Source organism: Takifugu rubripes, chromosome 1 (genome assembly GCF_901000725.2).
Source record: "Takifugu rubripes chromosome 1, fTakRub1.2, whole genome shotgun sequence".
NCBI classification, from domain to species: domain Eukaryota; kingdom Metazoa; phylum Chordata; class Actinopteri; order Tetraodontiformes; family Tetraodontidae; genus Takifugu; species Takifugu rubripes.
The window spans coordinates 18,369,864-18,397,615 of record NC_042285.1 but is presented as its reverse complement, the minus strand read 5'-3'; the positions used below and the strand labels follow the sequence as shown (position 1 = coordinate 18,397,615).

Genomic DNA, 27,752 nt, shown 5'->3' with positions numbered 1-27,752 from the left:
AGCTGTTGTTACTGCGCGGCTCCCGCACATCATTCCACCGCGATGGAAATTAAATGAAGGTGGCTTAACGGCGCGAACACAGGCATGCTTTGAAGGATGTAACCAGGGGAGGCTGCCCTGCCAGATCCTTTTCCACGGGCTGTGGATTTGCACCACTGACGCGAGGACACAGCAATCACTCAGCCATGCAGAAGCGCACACAACAGGACTAATCTCGCCACCTGACTTGTGGAAGCTCCACTTTTTCCAGAATTGTTCATTTGTCCCTGTAAAAGACTGTGAGACCATGGATGCGGAGGGAAGCAGATGGTAAATTTGTAGCCTTGACTGCAGTCAGCAGCACACATGGATGTGTTTAGCTTTGTGAAGATGCCGAAGCTGTCAGGGTGAGTCCAATGGATGCTGCTGTGTCCGTGCATGAGCCTGTTCCATCTCCAGTAGGAGCTCTTATGTACGTTCATAAAGGAATCACATGTTGACTAGGATAATAAATCATGCCGAGTTATTGATTCCCCCATGAGGGCAAGTTGTGCAGTCATGTATGATGCGATATGAATGGGCCAGGGAGCTAAATGGGAGCACTGGGCACAGGAGCTGCAGCTCATTCATCTAAACTGTCATCTAAATCAAAGTTCTTCGAAGATCAGGTTATGGTCTGTTGGCTTATGCTTGCCCTATGACGGCTAAAGCAGAAATCTTTTATTTTTGTAATTAAAAAAAATAATCTTTGTTTAAATGTTGATGTGGAACACACAGGATGTAGTTGTTGATCATTTCACATTCAGTAGAAACATATTTCTGGTATTGTATTTAAGATATTATTTGTCATTTTTTCATTCATTTTAAAAGTAATTCTAATCTTAAACCACAAGTTTATCTGCCTATGGCCATAAAAACTTCTAGACCACGCTGTGTGCCTTTCTCTTTGTTGTTTTACAACACAAAAAAGGCAATAATGCACAAACACTCTTGAAAATTAGAGAGATAGCTGCAAATATGCCTATATTTGGTTTATGTTTCCATTTGGAGCTGTGTATGACACATAAGAGTGAAGTGGCAGTCACGAGGAATGCAGTCGTCATTTGGGCTGACACCCCACCAACGGACTCATGGGGCTGCTTGATTGAGTTAATCTGCCCCAGTGGACAGTAATCCTCCATGGGGGCTTGGCTGCATCAGAACCACTGCTAACGGTGGGAACTGCTGGTCACATAAATGTTAAATATTGAATCAGCTTTTATTTACCACCAGATTGGGTGAAATTAATTGCACGTATGAGTCATCAACCGACTGCAGCTTTCTCATTACTTTTAGTAATCGACACCATAATATGCAGCTGGAATCAATGGCAGCAGTTCGCTATACTATCCATGCACATTGTAGCCATATACCATTAGAGCATAATTTAATTCTATGAATGTGCAAATCATGGATTTAAATTAAACATTCCTACAGGGAAGTGCCGGAGTTGTAGTTTTCCTCAGCATGGCAACATTTATGATGTGGCTCACAGTGGATTACCGACATCACCGCCGCCTGTCAGGCCTAATATCGCCACACGGCGCTAACTCTGATGATGAGTTCAATAGAAAAACACTGGCTTTATAGTTTTTGTTTTCTCCCGCCCAGCTGCCAACAAGAATTTAACTCAGCAGGAAGCCGCTGAGGTTGATGGAACATTTTATAGGGAGACCCTGATGATTGTCTTTGCAAAACCCAGACGCATCTGCCGTCAAGAACAAAAGCTTGTTGATCTTTCATCATCTTTCTTTGTTGTATTTTCATCTGCATTTTTGCAAACGTGCAGCTTTCGAAGGACAATCTTGTCCACTTGTGTGTAAAAAGCCAGTTTTATATTTTATTGTTTTACATATAAGGAGTATGAATCTGAGGAGTTGAAGTAAAAAGTGTCATTTCGAGTGACCGAAGGACTGTTAACTGATTAAGTCTGGTTTGCAGAAATGAACTACAACCCTTTACAGCAATTACAAAACATCCCAATTATGTTATGGTGTAACATCCTAATTCTTGTCATGTTCATTTGAAGTCCTTGTGTGTGCATTAGAAATGGTTTTTGCAAGAACAACTGATGGTAAATAGTCATTATATGTTGCTTTGAAACAGAAATCTATAATGTAGCTGCAGCTTGGCATGTGTCCTCTGTGTAATTTTTGTACAGGAAATCGTTGGTCTGGACACAAATTGATTAGCCTAAATGTTCATCAGAGTACATGATGACCAAAAGGTCTATTATTTGTAGCTATTTAGAAATGGCTCAGGGTCAGAGATGGGATGCCAGCTGGCTGACAGACATCGCAAGCATCCATTTATCCAGTTCTGTCTTTTGGAGAGCATAAAAGCAGAGTGGCACCGAGTGGATAAATCCAGGTTTCCATGGGGGGAATCTGTCAGTCTGTATTTTATGTAACACAGAGAAGTGTGGAGCAAAAACAGATGTCTTTCCTTATTTCTGTGTTCGACTCTTTTAATGATTAGCTGCCCACTTAGTCCTGAAGCTATCAGTTAGAACGCCGTAGCTGGGCTGCTTCCCAGACGATGTTATTCCTACATAGAGGTTAAATAACCAAAGCCTTGCAATGTAAAGGCACCAGAGAGCTGCTTAGAAATGTGTCGTTTCCCATGGCAACAATATCACTGCTTCCAATGTCAAAAATGAAAATGCAATCTTCGTTATGAAAGAGGTTTGGATGCTTTTATTCTGAAATGAGTTTTACCAAGTGGAATCTTCCAAAATGACTGCAAGCTGAGTCCATGTTGTCGTGCCGGGGGAATTTTGTTTGTCAGATTTGACCTCATATTCTCACATTAAACACTGGTGATGATGTCATTGAGGTGATGTCATAAAGTGCGACAAAGGGATGAGACAGCAGTTTGAAATCACACTAATAGCTTCCATTACGTGCTTTTGTGGGTATTAGTCTAGAAATGAAGTATTTGACTACGTTCTCTTCTGCTGTCAAATTGACCAAATAACTAGACTGGAGAAGGTCGGCAAAGTGGATGGAAGCTATTTTAGAAAACAAAAGGCAGCCTTTTGTGCAGTCTGAGAGAGAGAAGCAGTCTTCTTGGGCCTCCTCCAATGAGATGGCTCATCTCATCTGTCTCCCTGCAGTTTGGACTGAATCATATTAACAGGTTCTCTTTGCACACGTACCTCTGCTAAAATCCCGAGCAGCAGGCGAGCAGCTTCACAGCCTCTTTAAACTGTAATGAGGGTAACGGTGCTTTAAATATCAGTATTACAGAAAAAGACAACAACCACAAAATAGAAAAGGATTTAATTGTTAAAAACTTCTGAAATATGATCTTTCTTTAATTCAGATAGATGCATCGATAGAGCCCCACCATTCAATCTGGAGATAAAAATCGTCTCAGGTCTGACTAGCACAGCCCCCACAGAACCCCCCCCCCCACGGGCTTTAAATCATGGTCATGGAAGGTTTGTAGTAATGTTGCGTTCATGTCCTGAGGGAAGGGTGGCGGGGGCTTACGTTCACTCGCCACGCCGCTCGCTGCTTTTCCCTCTGACTCTTGGGTAACCTGCTCATGAATTGTGCAGCGTGTCTTGCCCACTTGGCGCTCGATTACTTAGTCTAGTGTGACTGTGTGCAGGCATCATTTATTAATGCTGGCTGAGAGAGATCAGTTTCACTGTCCACCACTGTGCCTCTGTAGCCTCTGTTCGCTGTGACTCAGTGGAATAATGCAACTCCAGCTGCACAGAGAAGAAATCAAAGATCACCCTACCTCCACTGATACAGGCATGCTGTGAGCGAGGGGCAGAAAATGGGTTTGGTCGAGCGGTTGTTCAGAACCGCAGCACATTCTGAGAGCGCTACAGCAAAGATTGTAAGTCCAATATGTTTGTGCTTTTTTTATTTTACAAAGCAGTGGATGAAAACAACATCAATGTGACTGGTTAATGTGCAGTCCTGCAGAACTAAATCTCACGTTCTATCATTTATTTGTTGCAGCTCCTCAGCCTTTAATAGCTGCATCTTTCGACTTGAATTAATGTAATTTAGTGCCAAACAAACATGGCTGTTGGCCCTTGAGCTGAAATGACGACTCATCAATGAGGTGAACGTGGCTCTACCCATGTCAGACAGTATCCTGTTGTGCCCAAACACATCATTTGAGCTGCAGGAGAAATGTTCTAAATATACACCATCAAGGCCCTCTCCCAGCTAATGTACTGTAGGTCAGAACAATCCATATTCATGCAGAAACGCTGAGATTTCCTAAACATACTACTGTATGGTGAACGAGATCACATCACTTCAGGCAACCAATTATTATCTTGATTATTAGCAGAAGAAAAATAACTGTGTTATTTACTCCCACCATCTCGTTGTTAAGGTATTTTTTAAATAAGGGGGTGAAATTTGTTTTTCTTTTGTTACTTTTTTAATTGTGTGTGTGTGTGTGTGTGTGTGTGTGTGTGTGTGTGTGTGTGTGTGTGTCCTTGTATTTACTACATATTAAGTACCAATATACTCATTCTATTAGCAAAATGAGGACATTTTTTGGAGGTGAGCTACTTTTCCAAAGGACTGTTTGAGGATTAAGACCTGGTTAATCTAAGGTTGATGTTAGAATTATGTTTAGGTTATGGGTGTGTTAAGGGGGTTATTTGGGATTGTTAGGATTAGGGTAGCAACAACTGGTTAGTGTATTATCTAAAAAATCTAAAATGCATGTGTGTGTGTGTGTGTGTGTGTGTTCCCTCTACCATAACTGGGGAAACATTTGGACCTGGGAGGAAGAGAAGCTTTGAATAATAAATGTGCAGAGGCCTGTTACATGGCAGACAAGCCTTTGAAGTGACATAACCTAGCGCCGCCGCTTTCATAGGCCGGCCAGTGTGCTGAGACAAAGACAGAGATAAAGGGAACGTGGGGATGGAGACAAAAGCGTTTTGTCTCAGGTCTGTGTAAATTCACTCTGGAAACCTGGGACCGCAGTAGGAAAATTACTTGCAGAATTGAAGTTGCTTGAAGGAATCAGCTGAATCTGAGTCTTCAAGACATCCTTCATGCAATTAATGGAAAGAAGGTCCCGGCTGCGTGTACGTCTTCTGATAAACCTTTATCAAATCAAAAAGTGATTCATAAGAATACCCCCCCCCCCCCCCCACCCCCAACTTCCCCCCGACTTTTTTTGGGTGAAAAGAACTTGCCAACATCCAGAAATGAACCCAATTTCATGCCTCTCTTTGCACAAGAGTGAGGCACGACAACTCCGCCTGTATGTCAGCCTTACATAATTAATTTGATTGGTATTCACTAAGTGAACTGCGACTATGGGACATTGTTTATCACACTGGATCAGTCTCACAGCATTGGAGCAGAAGTGTTTCGCATCTTGTCACATTTATTCCTGTGATGATGTTGTATTATTTAAAATGTAAGAGGAATAGGCTTGTTTTACTTAAGAATACATGACTGCATGTTAGATAAAGATTTTGATATAAATTCAATGTTAATTCTTTTCCCGCAGCCACAGAACCAAATCCTCAGGCTGGCCGCCCCCATCAGGAACCTGGAGCGCGTCACACACACCTCCCAATGGATGGGACATGGGTACCAATAGAGACGGGCGCGACTGTTACATTGAGTAAGTTCAGTGTTTAAAGAATTGCGGGGGCGGGGGGGCTTCCTCTGTCCCAGATGTCTTAGATGGTTCGCAAACCTGTGATTATTCCAGCTCCCACACTGTCTCCATCTGTGCATACAGAATACTGATTCCTTGTTCTCTCCACTGCTGCGCACACTCTGCCCTGCCTCCTCTCCTCCTTTCTCTCCCTCTCTCTGACAAACACACCCACAATGCTCCTCATGCTGTCTCTCAAATGCAAGGAGATGGCTGAGAGTGAGAGGGAAAGAAATGCTGGAGATGGTGAAGGAATTAGCCTGTTTTTGAGCTTAGGGTGCGCACGTGTGTCAGAGGACACTGGGTTGTAAGGGCTACAAGCGTAATCGATCCTTCCGAACTGTCACTTCAGGATATCTGCACAGGCAGGTAAAGTGAAACTCTCTTGGTTCCGTTTGCAAGCTTGTGCGCACATCGCTGTGTAACAAGTGTGTGGGCTTTTTTTATTATAATGTTTCATGTGATGTGTTGATTCTAAAACTGTGGGGGAATTTTTTTATCCTGCATGTGTGAGATATTAGCTCTGTTTTGCAGTATTGTTGCTTAAATAGCGTTACAGGAGGTTGCAGTGCCCTTTGTGTCTTTATAATTTCGAAGTGAATAAGCCGTGCAAATATTTGCAGGGTTTCACATTGTGCACTTGTCACACACGGGTTATAGCATGAGAAACGTGATGTCAGAGGAGTTATATAAGAAGCAAGGAGCAATGGAAGTGCTGGATGCAGAGTATGCATGGCTGAGGCAGCTCGCCGAGGCTGCTTTAGCTACATTAATGGAAGACTCATGAATAATCGAACATCTGTATCTGTGATTTTCTGTCGTCATCAGTTTGTCACGGCTGGTATAACAAATCCTACTGTGTCGCGTGTTCAGTCTACGTGACAGGAGCAGCAGCAGCTATTTAAAATTTAGTGAGACTCGCTGCATTCGACTTAGATGACATTTATTTTGGAGAGAGCTGGAGGTTTTTACTGGAGGGCTGCTTTAAGTAACACTGGCTTCTGCAGTACTGAAGCCCCCTTCGTCCAACTCTTTTTCAGGTGTGCTAAACAAATCTGGCGCTCTAAAAATTGTCGAGGTCATTTGATTTAAAGTGATGTTTGTGTTTCAGCCATGCCAAATATATGAATACCAAACAAGAGTGAGAATGCATTCACAGGATGTTGCTTATTGTCATAAAGACCCGCCAAAACATGGTCACAAATCTGCTTAATCAAAACAAGAGGGAAACAAGCCTTCAGACAGCTAACAGTTGTTTGTTCACCTTGAAACCTGCATTGTTCAGAGCACATTGTTTGACTGATGTATAGAGTGTTGTGTAGCAGCTAATGAGTATGATTAAGGATCATTAGATACATGGCTGTCTGCACAATGGGAATCAGGCCATGTGGAGCAGGTGGCCTTGCAGGGAAGAGACAGTGTTCTTCCCAAAAGCACGCGTCCGTACAATTTGGATTTGTTCCAAATCTGCAGAATGTCTCGTTTACAGAAGGGAAAAACAAAACACACCAAACAAAATCTCTCCACATCAAATCTTACAGCAAAAAGAAGTGGAAGACCACAGGTATATGTTATTCTGATATTAGGGGAAGGGCTGATGGCTTATTCCCTTCGTAATCAACAATCAACATTTACATGTAGAAAATATTTCCCTTGGTTAAAATGCTTATTGCACTCCAACAATTAAACAGCTCTATAAACAATTACTAAATGCACCAATGAATAATTCATTTGATATTTTGGCATCTACCCCCAATAGGCAATGAGACATTTTGTTTGCGTGGTCCTTATTATGCTGTTCCACATGGTTGGGATGAGCGTGCAAATCCTCGTGGGTGTGTTTTCAATGGAAATAATTTATTCCTACATTATAATTGAGTCTCTACATGTTCATAACACTTCTGAAATTAATATATTATGCAGTTGAACTACTGTCTCCTAATGACTTCATGGCTGAGAAATGATAATTACAAACATGTCAGAGATTTACTCAAAAAAACAATATGCAAATATTATATAAAGATGCACCATCATTAAAATCCTCTTCTAAATTTGTACGCAGGGATTTTTAAATTACACTAAAATGGAGGAGTATTAAAGTTACTAATGATTGTAGATCGTAGATTACTGGCAGATTATGTTATTATGTATACAGTTTCAAATAAAAAATGTTAGTTAATTAAAAAAGTTAATAAAGTTAAGACAGATTCCTGCTGCCTTTGAGAGAGTTGTTTTATGCCTCACACATTCTCCGGTCTTAAACCATGCATGTGCATTTTTGTGATATTCTCTATATTTCGCATTTTGCACACACACACACACACACACACACAATCACTTTTGATGTTCAAGTGTCTCAAATAAAGAAGCTAAAAGCTAAATTCATAGTGGAGACAGAGATTTCATTCTGTCTTTCCAGCGAAGTGTTCAATCAGACACTGCAGATGCAGCGTGAAGAGACCTTTGTTATCAGCATCAGCAGAAGCTTTAATTGTCGAAAAGACGTTTTACAGCCATAAACTAAAAATGCTCATAATTGTGTTACTGTAGGAAAGGTTGAAAAAAAAGTTTCATCGCAAAGGATAAGCCTTAAAAAGATTATGGTGAACAAACTGCATTGATGTGCGTACCACTTTATTTCCATTTTTAAGAACTCTGACACCTGCTTTACTCTCCAGGTTTGCAGCTCTTGGAGAGGATCCTTCAACTCTCCTCCAAAAATATGTTGACAGTCACTTTGCTTTTAACAGTTGGTTCAAGTTGTCACTCTTTTTTTTCCAGTCTTGAAAAACAATTGACAGACCTCACTGTGTCTTTGTACTGTGAGAGAATAATTGTAAGTATTTAGTGGTGAACAGTACATGTGTCAAGAATAACTGTGAATTACACACTGTGCACCCACGGCTTTAATTAACCGAGCCTGGCACCATGCAGAGCTGGTGCTGCTGCTTTGGCTGCCAGAGAGACACTGAAAAGGCTCTAATGAGAGAACATGTGAAAGTTACACAGTCTGTGCGCATTTGTCAAGCTCACGAAGCAACAGGGGTAAAAATGGAAAGGCTCTAGAGGATTAGGATCCAGACGGTTAAGGCTCTAAAGAGAAGCTTTGCCTCTGAAGGTTTCAGCATCTTTCAGCATTGCACACATCATGTCAGTTCTGCATCATTATTAATGTGTCCAGGTAAAAGCCGTTAGTTAGGAAGCAGAAGAAGACTGCAGCAGTGGATATCTGCAGTGTGAGAGCACAAACATTGGAGACTGGATCCCATCGCCCACATGTTCTATTTTTGCAGGCCTCATTTGAAAATGGCATTTAGAGGTCTGTTTTTTAAACAGTAGGATTTTAAGATGAGCTAAGAAGATGCTTTCTAGACAACAGTTATTATTACTGACATGTTTGGTTTGCTGTCACATCACACTCAGCAGAACGATCAAAACACATACCCTGATCAGACTGCTCCTCTTCACCAACAGTCACGTCTCCCAGAGCAGCTCCCTGGAGGAGGTCCGTCTGGACGGGGACAAGTTTGTGCCACCAGCTCCCCGAAAGGTGGAGATGAGACGGGACCCAGTGCTTGGCTTTGGATTTGTTGCAGGCAGCGAGAAACCGGTGGTGGTCCGCTCAGTCACGCCAGGTAAAGAATCCCAGCTGTATGTTGGAACTCTGGTTGACTAGTGTGAATTTTCAGCTGTAGTGAACAAAGGCTGAAGAGGAAGGAGGAAAACGTGGTCAGGTCACACCAGTTACGAACAAAACGAAAGTTATTCATCAGTGCTGTCAGAAACAAAACGGTTTGAAACGATTGTGCTTTTGTGCATTGGCAGGAGGTCCTTCAGAGGGCAAGCTCATCCCAGGGGACGAGATCATCATGATTAACGATGAGCCAGTTAGCTCTGCACCAAGAGAGAGGGTGATCGACCTTGTCAGGTATGACAGTGCAATATAGTTCGATTTCATTTGCCTCTGTTACAGCTGCTGCTGCTAATCATGCAGTTGATCACAACTGTTGACTAAAGGTACATTTCAAGGTCATAAAATTAGTTGGAGATCAATGACAACTCGCTAGTTATAATAGTTAGCTTTGTGTAAATACACTTGTATTGAAAAGGTTGTCGCATTAAATGTGAGTGTTTCAACTTCATGCACATGAGCCCACACACGTGAGAAAGCAATTTGTTTTGTTCATATCTGCCAATGACAGTAAAAAACACTAAACGCCAATAAAATGTCTCTGATTTTCTTTCGATAAACTGTAAGAGCTTTAATGTCAATATTTATGCAGACATGCTTTTAATAACATAAAAGAAGCTGTATATTTGGAAGGTCCTTAATTTCTGTTTTTGTTTTTGCATCCACCTGCTCCATTCATCGTGGCTTCACGGGTAGCTGGTGTTAATGTTCCTTCATGTGTCTCATTAAATTAGTATCTGTGGTGTGCCTGAATAGCTGCCGGTGAGTGTTTAGTCCTCGAACGACCTGTGCAGCAGTCTGTAAACAGTACATTACTACAGGCAAACGTATCCGTGTGATAGCCCCCACCATGGTGCGTGGGTTGGGAGCTCAGCCTCTGCAGTGGACCACTAGGACATAATGATACCAAAGACCTTCTTATTTTAAAAGGAAAGCAACTTACAAGTAAATGATTTCTATGTCCTGCAGGAGCTGCAAGGAGTCCATACTGTTGACGGTTGTTCAGCCGTACCCAGTGAGTTTCTCCATCTCCTACATCTTTAGTCACGCGCATTTTAATGGGCTCTTGTGTATTTAGTGCTGCCGGTTTCTTCATCAACTCTATGAAAATGAGTAATTAATCCTGCCATATGTTCATGTTGGCAATCTGTCAGCGTTAATGTAGCCGATTGCCTTATTATTGCCCAGTTGCTCAAAGGGAGTGTGTGTTTCCATGACATCTCATGTTGTAACATTCTCCAAAGACCTCAGATAAACCTGTCGTTGACATTTACCACCAGTCATTGAGCACCAGATGGCGAGGAACACATTGTGTCATGAGCATATAATCATGTGACCTGCCACCTTTAATGGCAGGTCACCAAACAAGTCAGTGGAAATGAAATTACTTGACTTCACAATAGCGCTGTGTGTTCACAGACAACATTAAAAAGGTTTATAGTATACCTCACGTTATTTCCTGAAAGGCAGAGAGTGGATATTGCATAAAAACCTGCTGCACAAAAAGTCCTCTTTGTTGCATGATGCTTTTATAAGCAAGAACTCTGTATTGCTGAATAAAACACATCCCAAGAATGTTGGGTTTTCTTTTTTAATGTTGGCTTTTCTCTCATTTTTCTATCAACAGTCACCTAAATCAGCGTTCATTAGCGCGGCCAAAAAGGCGAAGTTAAAGACTAACCCTGTCAAAGTCCGCTTCGCTGAGGAGGTCATCATCAACGGCCAGGTCCCTGTAAGTTGCTCACTCTGTTAACATGGTGAAGAGTGAAGCTGTAGCTTCAAACAAGTGTCTGGCAGCAGTCACATCACCACATGTGAAATATGACACACATAAGCAAGACATTCATCTCCTGTCTGTCTTTATCTTATCACAATAGCATCAGCGTGATGAAAGTGTGGGAGTGTCTAATGATTGATTGGAAAGGGCAGTGTTAGACCAAACCCAACAGTTACGTTACTCTTATGTTTGTTTGTTTTTACTCACTCCCTACAATTTTAGTTTAAAGATATCTTGGGGGGGGGGGGAAATACCTAGACAATCAAAAATTACTCCACTGTGCTGCACTTTAACTTTCAGAGTATTAGCAAATCCTGCATATAAAGCTGGGATTTATTGATCAAGTGTTTTTTTTTTCATCCTCAGGAAACGATAAAGGACAACTCACTGCTTTTTATGCCAAATGTTCTGAAAGTGTACCTGGAGAATGGGCAGACTAAATCATTTAAATTTGACAGCAACACATCTATTAAGGTAGGTGCTGGGAAGAAGCCTGCTTCACTCTGAAATGCTCTTGCATAATCTTTAGTGCTGTTCTGAATTGAAATTATGTTGTAAAAAGATTAAGCTCAAAGTGGCCAATCATAGGAGGGTTCTACTGAATCTGTTATGAATTGCGTTTGTGTTCCACTGTGATCATTCATATGACTTTGCACAATCATAACAATAACCACAGAATTTTTTTTATAATAAAGGATGTTATCTTGACCCTGCAAGAAAAGTTATCCATCAAGAGCATTGAGCATTTCTCTCTGGCATTGGAGCAAAGAGCTGAAGGATCTGCCAGCAAACTTATGCTCCTACATGAGCAGGAGATGCTAACTCAGGTGAGGCAGACCTTTCTTGTCCTTTGAACAAGGATAATAAATATCTATTTTGCCCTTAGTTTCCAAATATCATTACATTGACAACTGCAGCCTATTTTCTGTGACTTTTTCTACTAAATTGACAGCATTACGTTGATTACCTTATCTATTTACCTGATTTTCATAAAGAGATGTCTTCTGTAATTTTGGATTTACGGTCACACCTACTGTGGCTATTTAGTCAAAGCAGAAGCTGGATGTATCACAGTGTCACCTCAAACTGATTAGGATTGCACGTTGACTACAAGCCAATATCTGATGAATTGCTTCCTGGTGCTATAGGTGACACAGAGGCCAGGGTCGCACAAGATGAAGTGCTTTTTTCGCCTCACTTTTGTTCCAAAGGATCCTGTGGAGCTGCTGAGGAGGGATGCAGTGGCATTTGAATACCTCTATGTTCAGGTGAAAACCATGATGGCTCCACAAACACACGGCTGCTGTATATGTGCTGGTGTCTTGGATGTCAGGATCATTAGCTCCTCCTGTTCTGTCTGACTCCTTCAGAGCTGTAATGATGTGGTGTTGGAGAGATTTGGGTCAGAGCTGAAATATGACACAGCCCTTCATCTGGCTGCACTCCAGATGTATATTTTAACCATCAACACCAAACAGTCCCAGAAGGTTTCCCTGAAGTATATTGAGTAAGTACATTGCACATATGTGGGCTGGAAGCCATTTTGATGTTTCCCATAAATAATTTGAAGATATTACTGTTACACAATGACCCCAATGTAAACTTTCCTCTTCGGTGCTAGAAGGTATATCCTTCTTGATAAGTTAACCCAAGTTTGACTAAAGCCAATCAAGAATAATGAGGCTTTGAATGACTTTCTGTGATCTGGATGAATAATTTGTCTGCAGGAAGGAGTGGGGTCTGGCGCTGTTTCTGCCTCCTGCTGTGCTGTCTAGCATGAAAGAGAAGAACATCAAAAAAGCCCTTACTCACATCCTGAAAACCAACCAAAACCTGGTGCCACCTGGCAAAAAGGTGGAGTGTGTCACGCTTTTACTATATTTTCACTCCATCTTAATAGACTCGTGACTGCCACCTAGTGGATGGGTATTATTCAAAACAATGGCACTGGCTGCTTATTTAGTCAGATCAGGTTACACTTTTGAAAGCCTGAGCATCACATAGTGCTGTAATTACCCCCTTTAAATCATTTCAGCTCCTGCTTATTTTCTCTCTATTCCAGCTGACTGCTTTGCAAGCAAAGGTTCATTATCTGAAGTACCTCAGTGATTTGAGGCTGTATGGAGGACGTGTGTTTAAATCCACACTAGTTGTGAGTGAAACCTTTTCTGTCGCTCTATTCAAAATGTGATAAATAGGTGCTCCATGTGTGACTGTGTGTGTTCTTTTACAGCAAGGAGAGAAGCACACAGAGGTGACGCTTTTAGTTGGGCCCAAATATGGAATAAGTCATGTGATCAACACCAAAACAAACCTAGTGGCCCTTCTGGCCGATTTCAGTCATGTCAACCGCATTGAGATGTACACAGAAGATGAGAACAGGGTTCGAGTGGAACTACATGTTCTGGATGTAAAGGTTAATAATACACCATCTGCTTTTTAACATAATAAAGCACATATTAGTGTATGAAAGCTTTACCTGGCTTCATCCAGGTGCTTGTTTCAGCAGACATTCGAATCACATTGTCCAGCTCTACTCTCCCATTTGTTTTGCACTCATGGCTTATCTGCCTCTTTCACAGCCAATCACTCTCTTAATGGAGTCTGTCGATGCAATGAATCTGGCCTGTTTGACTGCTGGATACTACAGATTACTGGTGGATTCACGCCGCTCTATCTTCAACGTGGCCAAAAACACAGACAATAAGGAAACAAGTACGTGTGAAGTGATCACAAGGTGACCGAAAAAGCAGTTTTAGAAAACTAACAGTTCTGGTTCCTCTTTGCAGGCCATGCGGCGAGAGCAAAGCAGAACTATCAGGCCATCGAGTGCACATACAGCACGCCCAGTAAAGGATGTGAAGACAGAAATATCCAGAGGTGCAGCCAAGATTATTCTGAACTGGAGGGTGACTACCTCGACCATGCAAGATGTGAAAGCCAGCCACTCTACATAACTGAGATCCACCAGCCCCAGCACTCAGTGCAGATGGCAGAAAGAGTGGAGTGCTGTCGGATCCCTTGTTCCCAGACCTATGTAAATGTCCCTAGGTCAAAACCACAGGACTCCAGGAATGCAAAGGTCTCCTTCATATTTGGTGATCCTCCATTAGACAGTGTAAATCCCCAAAATCTGGGCTACCAGAGACTAATGGATGAGGGCCCAGACGGTCAGGACAATCAAAGCCCAATGTATAGACGTCTTGGTGAGGACTATAGGATGATGGACACTATAGAAGATGGAGAAGGTTATCACTATGCCACCAAAATCTTTGGTCCTTCAGAATGCATTGAGGAGCCCCTGTTGCATGATATCTGCTATGCAGAGATGACAGATGATGCCGAGGACGAGGATGACATCAGCTGTGAAGAGGACATGGTGATGAGTGACATTGATAAGCCCATGTTACTCTCGCTGTCAGAGTCTAGTGATGACATCATTGACTTGACCTCTCTCCCTCCTCCGCCGGAAGGAAATGATGAGGAGGACAATGACGTACTGCTTCACTCACTAAACCTGGCAATCGCTGCTCCCCCCCCAGGGTTCAGGGACAGCTCTGATGAGGAGGAGCAGCAAGGGGCCGGTACACGGCCCAAAGGAGCCTGCAATGATATCCCGGTGTCTCTCATAGATTCGGTGCCCTCCCACCAGGCCGAGGGCCACACGGAGCCTCTGAACGATGCAGTGGTGACTACCTTGCAAGCACTGGAAGCCCTTGCTGCATCTGAGGAACAGAGTCCTGCACAGTCCGAGAGTAGTACAGGTTCAACTTTCACTATTGTAACATTTATTCATTAACACTGTGCATGTTCCAGCCATTTACTTTTGATTTGTTGTTTTTCAATAAAGTTCATTTCCATTCGTTTCCATTTGTGTGAGCATCTGTTCATTCATTTCATCATACAGCACAATTGTATTCATTACAGTATCATTCATTTTGTCATGATTTGTCATATTTATGCCGTTTTTAAATTATCTTATTGCAAATCACTACACTTTCACAGGTATGTTGTTCATGTCTTCATCACATACAATTCTGATTAGAGTAAATTTCAGTTATCATCATCATCACTTCCATTACCATGACACATATTTGATATTTAAATATGTGATGTTGCTAATGAGGTATTTGTCTCTGTGTGGTACGCAGGTGTAGAAATATCACGAGCATTTAGCCCTGAGTCTTCAGATTCTGGCAACGAGACAAATTCCTCCGAGATGACAGAGAGCTCAGAGTTGACGGCTGCTCAGAGACTCTCAGAAAATCACCTGAGGATGCACATGGCATTGACAGAAGGGTACCATGGAACGAATGAGGAAAAGGCAGAGGTCACTGCACCTGGTGATAATCGCACAGCAGCTATGCAGTACAACCCCCACGAGCAACAGGAGGAGGCGAAATCATCTGTCGTCACCTCCTGTCAGATTTTTCACTCCGACGGTGGTGAGATGGAGCCAGTGGCGATGGAGAACAAATCAGTGAGTGAATACTTCACTAAGATGCAGATGGGCTCAGTCATGGGCAGGCAGAGAGTGAAGCCAAGGGAGGCAGAGGGCAGAATCCAAGGAGATGCTTGTGAATCCTTTGACAGATCTCACATGACGGCTCAAGACTTGGCTAAAGAAGAGCCCCTTCATCTTGTTGGGAAATATAATGCTTTCACTGTGCGAGATTCTTACTACATGAATCAACTGGATCTGGGGCGAACCCACTTGAAAGACAGGCAGCAAAACTGGCAGCAGAGAGTTCCTGGGAACAAAATGGCAGAAAATCTTGCCCCAGAATGCACAAATGACTCACAGGCTGCCCACACAGACAGGTTGACAGCAAAAGGAGAGAGGCAGGACTCCATTGATAGAAGCCAACTGTTACATCCTCATCTGCTCTCTCCTTCCAAGGGACCAGTCCCAGCAGATGGAGATGCTGCGTCACGAGATAACATTCAGCAACATCAAATTAAGATGGCATCATCAGAGCAAGATGTCACGCGGTTATACGAATGCCACCTAAACAAGCGCATGTCATCTTTACAGAGTGAGGGGGTTCATTCCCTGCAAAGCTCACAGTGTTCCTCTATAGATGCTGGTTGTAGCACAGGCAGCAGTAGCTGCGCAACTCCTATGGATTCTCCTCTTTGTGTCACAGACAATATGCATGTTCTCTCTGAGTCCTCAATCAAGGGCCTGGGTTATGTAACTACTGAGGAAAGAGCTTATGGGCCCCCGGGTCAGGGCAAAGTCGGCCATCCCATAGACCCCACTCTGCTGAGGAAGATTCACGCAGCCACCAGTGCTGAGCCAGGTCTCGGGATTACACGGGAGAGTGGGCAACGCATTGCGAAGATAAAGGAAACCACAGGTAAAACTAAAAAAAGAGGGGAAGGAACGGAAGCGGTATTTTACTGTAGTTCATCAGCGCAGACAAAGGGGACATACAAATATACTTTTTAAAATGTCAGTTAGACCTCAGGGTGTCCAATTGTGATGAAAAAGATATTGAAATCGACCAAAAAGCTGTAAAAAAAAAAAAACGTAAAGATTATCTTTATATAACAGGAAAACTGTTGTACTGAACCTGAATGAAGTCAAAGCATCACATGAGACAGGCTGTTCAGGAATGAGAAAATGACAATAATTTTTTTTTTCTTTTGAAAGAAAATCATGAGAGTCGACAGATTAAAGATTAAAAGGAATTAAGCATAGAATGTGTCAGGTATTTAGTTAGTGACATGCTTAAGTGCACCTGGAGATGCTTAACAGTCCTCTGTTTCCTGTACCCCTAGTGTAGCTTGCACACAACTGAAGAAAGGTGAAGAAGAGGCATCTTTGGCTGTATGTAATGGGACCAGTGTCACGACTACCACCATCACCACATCACCATCTTCATTAAGAAGTAGTGCTGATCCCAGCTGGCTACCACAGTCCCCACCTGAGACTGATCCACAGAACCTGGCTCTCCATTTAGATGGATCTTCATTTGAACCAATATCAGGCAGCTTCAAAAAGCCTCACAGGATTTGGATGCCCAGGAGGAGCTGGAGTACCATGATCCCGAGTTCCAGGAGCTTTGAAGCGTTGATAGATAAGACCAAAGCCACGATTACAGGGAAGAGCAACAGCCGACATTTCCAATCTGAGAAAACTGAAGGAGAGCAGAGCATATGCTCTGCCAAAATCTTGCCCAAAAGTTTGTCCCAGGGTTCTGTCACATCAAGTATGTCTGAGAAGAAACTACTAAGGGGGGCTTCTTTTTTTCTGCCAGGGTCCTCATCATCAAGGCTGGATGCATCAAGGTGTCATGGGCCATTCAGTCGCTGTTTCCCATGGAGGAAGACAAATCCTGATGGTGATGATGAAGACAAGGAGACATCCTCACATTTTCTATCCTCCATTTTCTCAGCTGCTTTGAAAGCTGACTCGAAATCCCACCAGGAGAACACAACCACAGCTACAAATGACACGAGCCTTAAATCCAGGCTAGCGTGTGTAAATTCCATGAAGGGAAAAACCTACAGCCTTCACACAGGGTTTGCACTTGCAAGGAAGGATGCCTTAGAGATAGCCAGCGTGCTGCGATCGAGCGTGGGCCAGTTGTGCCGAGGTGAGGAGCAGGTCGGTGAGGCTGATTCATTTTCAGAGTTGCTCTCTATGCAGGCTAAAGTACTAAACAGCACCTGCGGTCGGATGACGGTGGAATACGGCACCCCAGAAGAGTTACTGCTCACTCTGACACACAGCTTCCACACACTGTGCTGCCTCACCCAAGCTTGCATGTCGCTGGTGGAAGGGCTGAGCGTTGAGAACCAGCAGCGTGCTGTGGTAGCTAAAGTGGACGAGGTCATCATGAACTACGTATGTCTGCTGAAAGCTGCTGAGGCGGCTTCAGGCAGCCTCCCCACTGACCAAAGTGTGAATGCATTGTTGCATCACTCTGCCACCATGTCTGCTATTATAAATGCACTAATTCATTCACTGGAAACACTGCTTGATAAATAATCTTATTTTCCTGATTAGTGATTTTAAAGCCATACATAAGAGACATGGGTTGAAAACCGACATGACACTGCTGTGAAAAAAAAGTATATTTGCCTTGTGTATACAATATTTTAATATGTAAAGTAAATATAATTAATGAATAATTAAAGTTTTAAATATATGACAACCTCTACGAAGCATATGAACCTAAATATATGATCTAATATTACATACCATAGTTTATTTTAATGTTTTTTGTTATATTAGGGGTAAAAGTAGTAGATTATCACAACATTGAACGTATCCTGTTTAAAGACTGAAAGTAACTTTGTTGGAGCAATGCATAATATACATAAAACTTGTTGCACAGAACAAGAGGTCAATAAACAATAGTCATGTTTTTTATGTGTTGGTTTACACATGAACACTCACAATTTTGTTGTTACTTTTTTCCAGCTCTATTAAAAAGATCAAGACTTTCAAAAAAGAAAAAGAAAATCTCAAATTGCTTTGGTCTGTTTGTGTTTGCAGTAAACAGGAACTGCCATCTGTTTACTTCAACCTCCCCACACTACTTAACATCCTATTTTCAAGATTTTCTGAACAAATCTGGAATAATGGGCTGATTGCGTGAACATAGAAATGCTCCTAAAATCCTCGGAGGGTAATGTTGCTTTGTGTTTTGTTTCAAACCCTTATTTTATAATTCATGATTCCAGTATTTGGTCAAGCCTGTGTTGGTAACACTTTTGCATTAATGATGATTAGGCCCATTTTTCTTGGGTGGACAAACGCTGCGTGTTTATACCGTATAATGGCCATCTATAGTTATAGTTAGCTGTGAGGTGGCATTTTAAATGCTATTTCCTGTCTAAAACTACAAATATTCTTATTTAAAATCTAGTAGCCATTTCTTTCTATTGTGTCGCTTAAAAACACATCAGTCTTCAAGTTGGTTCCATGTTAGAGTCACTCTCGAGTAAATCACCTTAGTTTGCAGTACGTGAAGATGAGAGGCAGTGCTTTGGATTTCATCAGTACCAGCACCATGTGAGCAGCTTTGTGTCATGCAGAGCATGTTTCAGTTTCTCTTGAAGGCTGATCTGAAATTAATTTCTCGTTCCACTTTCTTGGCCAGTGACTAAGCATTCCCCTGAAGCTGTGTCATTAATCTGTCAGCAGCATCATCTTTGTTCTCATTGTTCTTGAGCACAGAGGACTCACTCGGTGCAAACAAAAGCATCTCAGCATGAGCGCTGTCACACAACTGCTCTTAAAAATTTAAATGTGGGCTTTGAGATAAAAGGGAAGTGAATCTGGTTAATTATATAAGAAATAAACCCACACTGCCACCTGGTACTTTCAGCTCATCACCTTGAGTAGGTTTGGATTCTCTATCAGTCCATTTTACGGACAGGACTCAAAGACTCGTCTCTCACATGAACAATGTTTCTCCTCTTGGTGAGTGCACAATACATTCATTGTTTTATAATGTCAATTTACATGGGAGATAGGATGTTTGATTGTTCCTGTTCCCTAATTTGAAGTATCATGTCCAGTAAATGAGAACTTTATCTTAACAGTGATTTCAGGCATGTGATTCAGTTTAAAATTGAAGACAAAATAAGTTTCTGTGTTTCCCTGCAGATTTTGGGCCTTTGGTGCCCTCTCTGCATACTGACAGCTAATGTTTCATACCCCAAAACACTGCCATGTGACGTGACCAACAACGGGAGCGTGGTGAATGTGGACTGCACCGAGCGAAGTCTCAAAGGTGTCCCCGTTGGCATCCCCAGAGACGTCACCAATCTGACACTCACCATCAACCATATTCCTAATTTCAACTCCAGCTCCTTCCAAGGCCTGGACAACCTGAGGGAGATTGACATGAGGTGCAACTGCGTGCCCGTTAAAATCGGCCCCAAGGACCGTATTTGCACAGAGAGCGTGACGATAGAGGAGAATACCTTCACCAGCCTGAGGAATCTGCAGTCGCTTTATTTAGACGGCAATCAGCTGTACATTATACCTGAAGGCCTGCCCTCCAGTCTCATCCTTCTGAGTTTAGAAGTGAATCACATTTATTACATTTCAAAAGCAAACCTCTCTGAGATCAGAAACATTGAGAGTCTTTACCTGGGTCAAAATTGTTACTATCGTAACCCCTGTAATTTTTCCTATGGCATAGAGGAGGGTGCTTTTCTGGAGCTCCACAATTTAAAACTGCTCAGTCTTAAATCAAACAACCTCTCCTTTATTCCACATCACCTCCCCTCCAGTCTTAAGGAGCTGTATCTCTACAACAACAACTTTCAACAAGTCACCGATGAGGATTTTAAAAACCTAACAAACCTTGAGATCCTGGACATTAGTGGAAACTGTCCCCGCTGTTACAATGTCCCCTTCCCATGCAACCCATGTCCCAATAACTCGCCGCTTCAAATCAGCAAGTCAGCCTTTAAAACACTGACGAAACTGAAGACATTGCGCATGCACAGTAACTCTCTCAGGTATGTCGTACCCGAGTGGTTTGCCAGCACAAAGGAGCTCAGAGTGCTCGATCTGTCCTCAAATCATTTAGCCAGAGACATAGGAGTCACTCTGTTCCCACATCATCTGGGCAAACTGCAAGAACTGGATCTTTCCTTTAACTATGAGCTGCAGAGGTACCCTCGGACGCTGAGACTGAGCTGCAGTTTTAAATCTCTGAATTCTCTAAGAATTCTCAGGCTCCAAGGGTTTGTCTTTCAGCAGTTAAAGCCAGAGAGCATCACTCCCTTAAAAAGCCTGACAAATTTGGAGGTCCTGGATCTTGGCACGAATTTCATCAAAATGACAAACCTCAGTATCCTGATGGAGTTGAAGAGCTTCAAAATAATCAATCTCTCCAACAATAGAATATCGTCCCCTTCTGATGGACAAGCGGCCGTTGGTTTCTCAGGGGGACAGGCCTGGGAATGGTCTCCCATGTTGCCTGCTGATCAGTACCAAAATGAGGAAGTGAGAGAGATCCATTACTTCAGATATGATGAATACGCACGCAGCTGCAAATATAAAGACAAAGAACTCGGAGTCATTGCATCCTTTGTGAAGAGGGAATGCAGCCAGTTTGGAAAAACCCTGGACGTGAGCAGAAATAACATATTCTTCTTACATTCCAGGTTTTTAAATCTCAGAGAGCTGAAGTGTCTTAACCTGTCTGGAAATGCAATGAGCCAAAGCCTGAATGGCTCTGAATTCACCTATCTGACAGGTTTGCAGTATCTGGATTTCTCTTCAAATCGCTTGGACCTGCTCTACTCCACCGCCTTCCAAGAGCTGAAAAATCTGGTCATCTTAGATATTAGTAACAACAACCATTATTTTGAATCTGAGGGCTTGACTCACATGCTTAATTTCACCCAAAACCTGAAAAATCTCAAAATACTGATGATGAACCACAACAAAATCTCCACTTCCACTAACACGGAGCTGGAGAGCCAGTCTCTGGAGAGGTTGGAGTTCAGAGGCAATCGCTTAGATATGTTGTGGAGAGATGGCAACACAAGATATCTTAATTATTTTAAGAAATTATCCAATCTGGCTGTCCTTGATATCTCACATAACAACCTGAATTCCATTCAACAGCAAGTGTTTAGCGGCTTGCCAGACACACTCTCTGAGCTCTATGTGAATAACAACAAACTTAAATCCTTTGCTTGGGGAGAACTTTCGCTCTTGCCTTCTCTGCTCGTCTTAGATCTCAGTGGAAACTACTTAACTACAGTTCCACACATGCTGTCAAACTGCTCCAAATCTCTCAAAAAGCTCATTTTACATAAGAACGAAATCCTAAAGCTGACTCCAGATTTCCTTAAGTATGCCTACAACTTGAAATATCTGGATCTGAGTTTTAATCGCATAGGGCAAATTGAGAAATCAAATTTCCCAGATGACGTTGTAAATGGGATGGACATGCTGCTTCTTCATAAAAACAGATTCCAGTGCAGCTGCAGTGCTATTTGGTTTGTCATGTGGCTCAACCAGACTACAGTGACCATCCCCAGACTCGCTACAGATGTGACCTGTGCTTCTCCAGGGGCACAGAGGGGTCATCCCGTGATCTCAGTGGATCTGTTGGCCTGTCAGCACAACTTCCTGTCAATCATTCTCTACTTTCTCATGACTTCCTTCACCCTGATTTTCTTCACACTGGCCATCTCCAGTCACCTCTTCCTGTGGGACGTCTGGTACATCTACCACTTCTGCAGGGCCAAGCTCAAGGGCTACAGTCAACTCTCCTCTCAAAGCTCTGTCTACGATGCATTTGTGATGTATGACAAAGAGGATTCTGCGGTGTCGGAGTGGGTGATGAAGGAAATGTGCATGCAGCTGGAGGGTCGAGAAGACCGACGTCTGACGCTGTGTCTGGAGGAACGGGACTGGATACCCGGCACTCCCGTCATCGATAACCTTTCCCAGAGCATCCACAGAAGCAAGAGGACTGTATTCATTCTTACAAACACATACATCAAAAGCGGCAGCTTCAAAACCGCCTTCTACATGGCCCACCAAAGGCTAATGGATGAAAAGAACGATGTTATTGTTCTGATCTTCCTGGAGAACATACCTTATAATTCCAGGTATCTGAGACTGAGGAGAAGACTGTATAGACGGTCTGTGCTGGAGTGGCCGACGAACCCTCAGGCCCGTCCATATTTCTGGTTCAGCGTGAGAAGTGTGTTGGCAACAGAAAGCCACAAACAATACAACAACCTCTTTAAAGAGACACTGTAGGAAAACTGATTTACAGTTCCTGATTCAACTGCTCTATATGTGTATTTGAATGTCTGTATTTGAATTACTCATTGAGTGACGTTAAAATTGATTTTTAAAAATAAACTTCTTGTTTTCTCTCCACTCTAAAGACTAGCATTTGCACAGAGGATTATTACTTTCACATGTCAAAGACAAACGGCACGCAATGTGTGTGAAATATGGAAGTGAAACTAATGTGGGAACTAGTGGACTTGGTTGATTCCTGTTATGGGCATCACCAACTGGCTTCAAATGCGTTTATATTAAAGTTGTGATTATAAGAGGACTATTGTGACACAGAGCTACAGCAACAGAGGTGCAGCTTTTCTTTTAAGTGCCTGAATGTGCTTGTTTTGAAGGCCATAGACCACCGATCACAAGATATCAATACAGAGTATTAATAATGGTGAGTTTAATCAATTCAAATCTGTTCCTTGTTTAAAACTTTGCTCTATTTTTGGCAGAAAAATAATCTTCCTAAGGTTAGAAAAGTGCATCTTTTCTTTGATAAGGGATTGTTGTGCAGTATAAATGTTGTGATTAATTGTGTGGTTAGGCCACCTTTAGTCCTGTAATGCCAGAGGATTGTAAAAGTGAAGTCACGATGTGCTGAAAAACGTTACTTTACATTTGACTTTTTAATAAATTTTCAGATAAATCAGGCATATTCTATAACTGTTCATATATCTAAGTGCTTAGATTATTACATTAAAACACCTAAATATATTAGATGTTAGATAAATGGTCACAAGACTATTTACTTAAACTTTCTTATAGTTTATCTATATTTGTCCATAATGCAAATAACTTTCATTTATTTCATTTCACATTTCTTAATTTCCATTATACCATTATAATGTGTGCGTGCATGTGTGTGCGTGCATGCGCGTGAGGGGTGGCTGTTATAAAAAGATTTAATAATAAAAAAGAAAGAAAAAATAAATAAATGTCAGTGTTCACAGTACCGCCACCTGCTGGTCATAGCTGATCTTAACTTAACTTGCGTCGTAAGTATGTAGTCTTTAAACTGTCGTTTACGTAATTAGAATTAGATTTTTGATTTATTCTGTTCGAGTTGACTGGTTTTATTTGTTATCTACAGACTTTGGCCTGGATGCTGCTGTCGTGTCTGTCGTGGCTTTCTGAGCTCCATCATGCTGCATGTAAACCTACATGGCTGCTGCCACAGTTCCCCTGCCAAGTCACAGGATACAACTCTTCCAGTGTCTTCTTCGACTGCTCAAGGCGCCACCTACATCAAGTCCCCAAAGGTATAACGAGCAACGTAACCGATCTCAACCTGTCAGAAAATTCAATCAAGGAGATTTCGCCTCTTGCATTTTCCACAATGTGGAACCTGACCAAGCTCAACCTCAGCTGGGCAAACAAGAAAACGGGGGTGAACATCAGCAATAATCTGTTCAGAAATCTGACAAAGCTGCAGCATCTGCGCCTGAGTGGCAATGGCATGTATAGAATTCCTGGAAACATCCCTGTTAGCGTGAGGATCCTTAAGATGGGCAACAACAAGATCACCTCTCTGGATGCACACAGCCTTGCTGGCTTGAAAAATGTGACTCATTTTTCTTTGTCAAGAAACTGCTACCGTTGGAATCCTTGTGGGAAACATGTTAGCATTGAGAAGGACAGCTTTTCCAGCATGTCCAACTTGGTGTTTCTGGACTTGTCCTTTAACAATTTATCTCAGGTCCCGAAAGGATTACCCCAATCATTGCAATTCCTAAAGTTAGATAACAATAAAATACAAAACATATACTCAGATGATTTTTATGGATTACAGAATTTAAAAGAGCTCAAACTAGAAGGCAACTGCCCAAGGTGTGAAAATGCTCCATTTCCATGTGATACTTGTCAGAATATATCTGTCAGGATCCATCCTAATGCATTCTATAATTTGACAAATTTGGAAACACTGAACCTGGGAGGAAATTCACTGAAAGAGCTGAATCCCTCTTGGTTTGAGAGACTTTACAAGCTCAAACAATTGTTCCTTGCATTCAACTTTCTGTTAAAACCAATTACTGAGCAGGGGGCATTCCTAAAATACATCCCCAATATAAAAAAAATGGATCTATCTTTTAACTATAACCTAAGGTCCTATCCTAAAACCATCAATCTTTCTCCAGAGTTTTCAAATCTGGCAGCCCTTCAAACATTACATCTGGAGGGCTTGGTCTTCCAAAATATTGGACCGGACACACTTCGACCACTGTACCAGCTCAAAAATCTGTCTGTGCTAAACCTGGGGACTAACTTCATTATTCAGGCTGATTCTAGCATATTTAAAAAACTATCTCATCTAAAAATGATATATCTTGGAGAAAACAGGCTGTATCCCATTCCAGAGAAAAATATGCCGAGTCTGAGCAGGCAGTACAACCAGAGGTTGGACTTTTCCGTTTCATCATACATGAAACCCCACGGAAGAGATTATTTCTTCAAGATATCTCAGACACTTATCAAGCAAGAGTGCTTCGATGCTGGAAAAGTGCTGAGCCTTAACTCGAATAACTTCCTCTTTATTTCCACAAAGGAGTTTGAAGGAGATATTAAGTGTCTCAATCTCTCGAGAAATGGATTCGCACCAGCGCTCAATGGGACAGAGTTTTCCTTCCTGCCTAATTTGACGTACTTAGATCTGTCATTCAATAAAATTGATCTGGCCTACAGCTTGGCATTCAACGACCTAAAGAAGCTACAAGTGCTGGACCTCAGTTACAATCCTCACTACTTTAATGTACAAGGGATAACCCATAAAGTTAACTTCTTAAGAAACCTGCCGGTCCTCAGGGTGCTGAATATGAGCCACAATGACATTTCCACACTGACTACAAAATACATGGAAAGCAAGTCTTTAGCGGAGCTTCGCTTCACACACAATTATCTTGGGACTCTTTGGAAAGAAAATGATCTTTCCTACAAGAAACTTTTTACTAAACTTACTAATTTGACCATTTTAGACATATCCTTCAACCAAATTATAAAGATCCCTGATGAGATGTATAAACATTTGCCACAGAACCTCACCACACTGATCATAAGTCACAACTTCCTGACTGATTTTAAATGGAACAAGCTTATATTTTTACCACAGATTAAAGTTTTAGACCTCAGCTTCAACCGTTTGACCAACGTGACAGGTATACACATTGCCCACACCCTGACACTCCTCAACCTCAAACATAATGGCATTTCTCACTTGGATGATGGATTTCTAATGGGTGCAAAAAGACTTCAGGTTCTCAATCTCAAATCCAACCAACTCACCACCATTAACGAATCCACGTTCCAGCCCAGACCTGAGAATCAGTTCCAGACTTTGTACCTGGAGGAAAACCCCTTTCAGTGTACATGTGATTTACTAGATTTCATCTTATGGATCGAAAACAGTGACGTAAAAATCCCCGGGCTCGCCACGGATGTGAAATGTGATGCACCTGCAAATCAAAAGGGTCGTGTTCTGATTAAGTTTGACATTACTCAGTGTGTAAACAACAGTGAGGCATTCTTGATCTACATCCTTACCAGTTCCTTTGTTATTGGTTTTATGCTTGTGACCACTGTGGCCCATCTTTTTTACTGGGATGCCACCTATGTCCTACACTATATGAAAGCTAAGTTAAAGGGATACAGCTCTTTGAACTCATCAGAGATTTTGTATGGTGCTTTTGTGACCTACGACACCAGAGATCCACATGTCTCTGAATGGGTGATGAAGAACCTTCTGGTGAAACTAGAGGAGGAAGGAGAGAAGAACCTTCCTCTGTGTCTGGAGGAGAGGGACTGGACCCCCGGAGTACCGCTGGTAGACAACCTCACTCAGAGCATCCGATACAGTCGGAAGACCCTATTTGTCCTGACGCAGGATTACATCAAGACCGGGATTTTCAAGATGGCCATGTATCTGGCACACCAGAGACTGCTTGATGAAAATGTGGATGTGATTGTTTTGCTGTTGCTGGAACCTGTTCTGCAGCATTCTCACTTCCTTCGTCTGCGACGGAGACTGTGCGGTGAAAGTGTAGTGGACTGGCCGAGAACAGCTGCCGCAGAACCCTGGTTTTGGCAAAACCTGAGGAACGTGGTCAGGGTGGAAAATCAGGTTATGTACAACAAAAATTATTCAAAGTACTTCACAAGTAAATAAAGCAGAATGTGGAGGGAAAGATGATTGTTCACATTGTTTAAGTGCATGTTCTGTAAATAAATGCAAATGTTTCTAATATGTGTAATATCGCTGCGTCTATTCATACCTTCATGGACAGTTTGGCACAATTCTATCAAAATACAATGGCTGTGCGAAAATTGTTATATAATCTTTACTCTCCACATATAACTCAAGTTAATCATTAGTAAACAGCATTCATTTCAGAGAAGCACAGCAAACAAAGTCATGATTTGGTGTAAAAAAAACATCACAGTTTTTTTATACTGACTAAAAATGTCAAGGAATTCTCAGAGCAGAGGTGATGAAGCCCTTCTGTTCATTGGTTGAATCTTCCGTTTCCTGATAGTTACTTTAACTTACCAACAGGTGGCGCCAAAGTTAGACACTTAGCAACTTCAGAAAAGGAAAGCAGCAGACTTGTCCCATTGTTTCTTAAGCATTGGATCAAATTAAGGCGTTTACAAACACCCGGAGACGATGCAATGGCAATCATTGTACGGTCAGATAATAGATAATAATTAGATATTTCAAAACTCGATTACCTAATCAGATGCAGGTGGTCCCAAAGGAGTGACGTCGTCAGATTTCCTGCGTTAGATAGATAAACCATGGTGAACATTTGATTAACGGTTATCCCACCCCATCTTTG

General features: G+C 42.1%; 4 protein-coding genes across 6 annotated transcripts in view; 3 read left to right on the top strand and 1 right to left on the bottom strand.

Annotated features, from left to right (window-relative positions):
- The window catches only part of LOC101075133 (rho GTPase-activating protein 6-like), a 29,369-nt gene extending 20,043 nt beyond the window's left edge, over positions 1-9,326 (bottom strand). The window contains exon 1 of the mRNA XM_029847063.1: positions 9,118-9,326. The gene's annotated coding sequence lies outside the window, so the exon portion shown is untranslated. The remainder of the gene's footprint in view (positions 1-9,117) is intronic.
- On the top strand, positions 185-18,138 carry frmpd4 (FERM and PDZ domain containing 4). 3 transcript variants are annotated; one of them, XM_029846985.1, is made up of 17 exons: positions 185-386; positions 5,521-5,637; positions 9,148-9,308; positions 9,499-9,601; positions 10,334-10,379; positions 10,992-11,096; positions 11,508-11,615; positions 11,837-11,968; positions 12,290-12,409; positions 12,512-12,648; positions 12,869-12,995; positions 13,204-13,293; positions 13,375-13,557; positions 13,724-13,856; positions 13,931-14,905; positions 15,293-16,501; positions 16,931-18,138. In XM_029846985.1, exons 1-17 carry the CDS (start codon positions 346-348, stop codon positions 18,136-18,138), a joined length of 4,995 nt encoding a protein of 1,664 aa, XP_029702845.1. In that variant the 5' UTR covers positions 185-345. The 3 variants fall into 3 exon arrangements, with proteins under 3 accessions (XP_029702845.1, XP_029702851.1, XP_029702847.1); XM_029846991.1 differs by having other exon boundaries at positions 16,926-17,060; XM_029846987.1 differs by lacking the exons at positions 185-386; positions 5,521-5,637 and adding an exon at positions 5,791-6,042.
- A 1,321-nt stretch (positions 18,139-19,459) lies between these two features.
- tlr7 (toll-like receptor 7) lies at positions 19,460-23,023 on the top strand. Its single transcript, XM_011609151.2, has 2 exons — positions 19,460-19,578; positions 19,765-23,023. Exons 1-2 carry the CDS (start codon positions 19,564-19,566, stop codon positions 22,891-22,893), a joined length of 3,144 nt encoding a protein of 1,047 aa, XP_011607453.2. The 5' UTR covers positions 19,460-19,563; the 3' UTR covers positions 22,894-23,023.
- Positions 23,024-23,136: 113 nt separating this feature from the next.
- Positions 23,137-27,121, top strand: LOC115246422 (toll-like receptor 8). Its single transcript, XM_029847010.1, has 2 exons — positions 23,137-23,320; positions 24,017-27,121. Exons 1-2 carry the CDS (start codon positions 23,318-23,320, stop codon positions 27,080-27,082), a joined length of 3,069 nt encoding a protein of 1,022 aa, XP_029702870.1. The 5' UTR covers positions 23,137-23,317; the 3' UTR covers positions 27,083-27,121.
- The last annotated feature ends 631 nt before the right edge of the window (positions 27,122-27,752 follow it).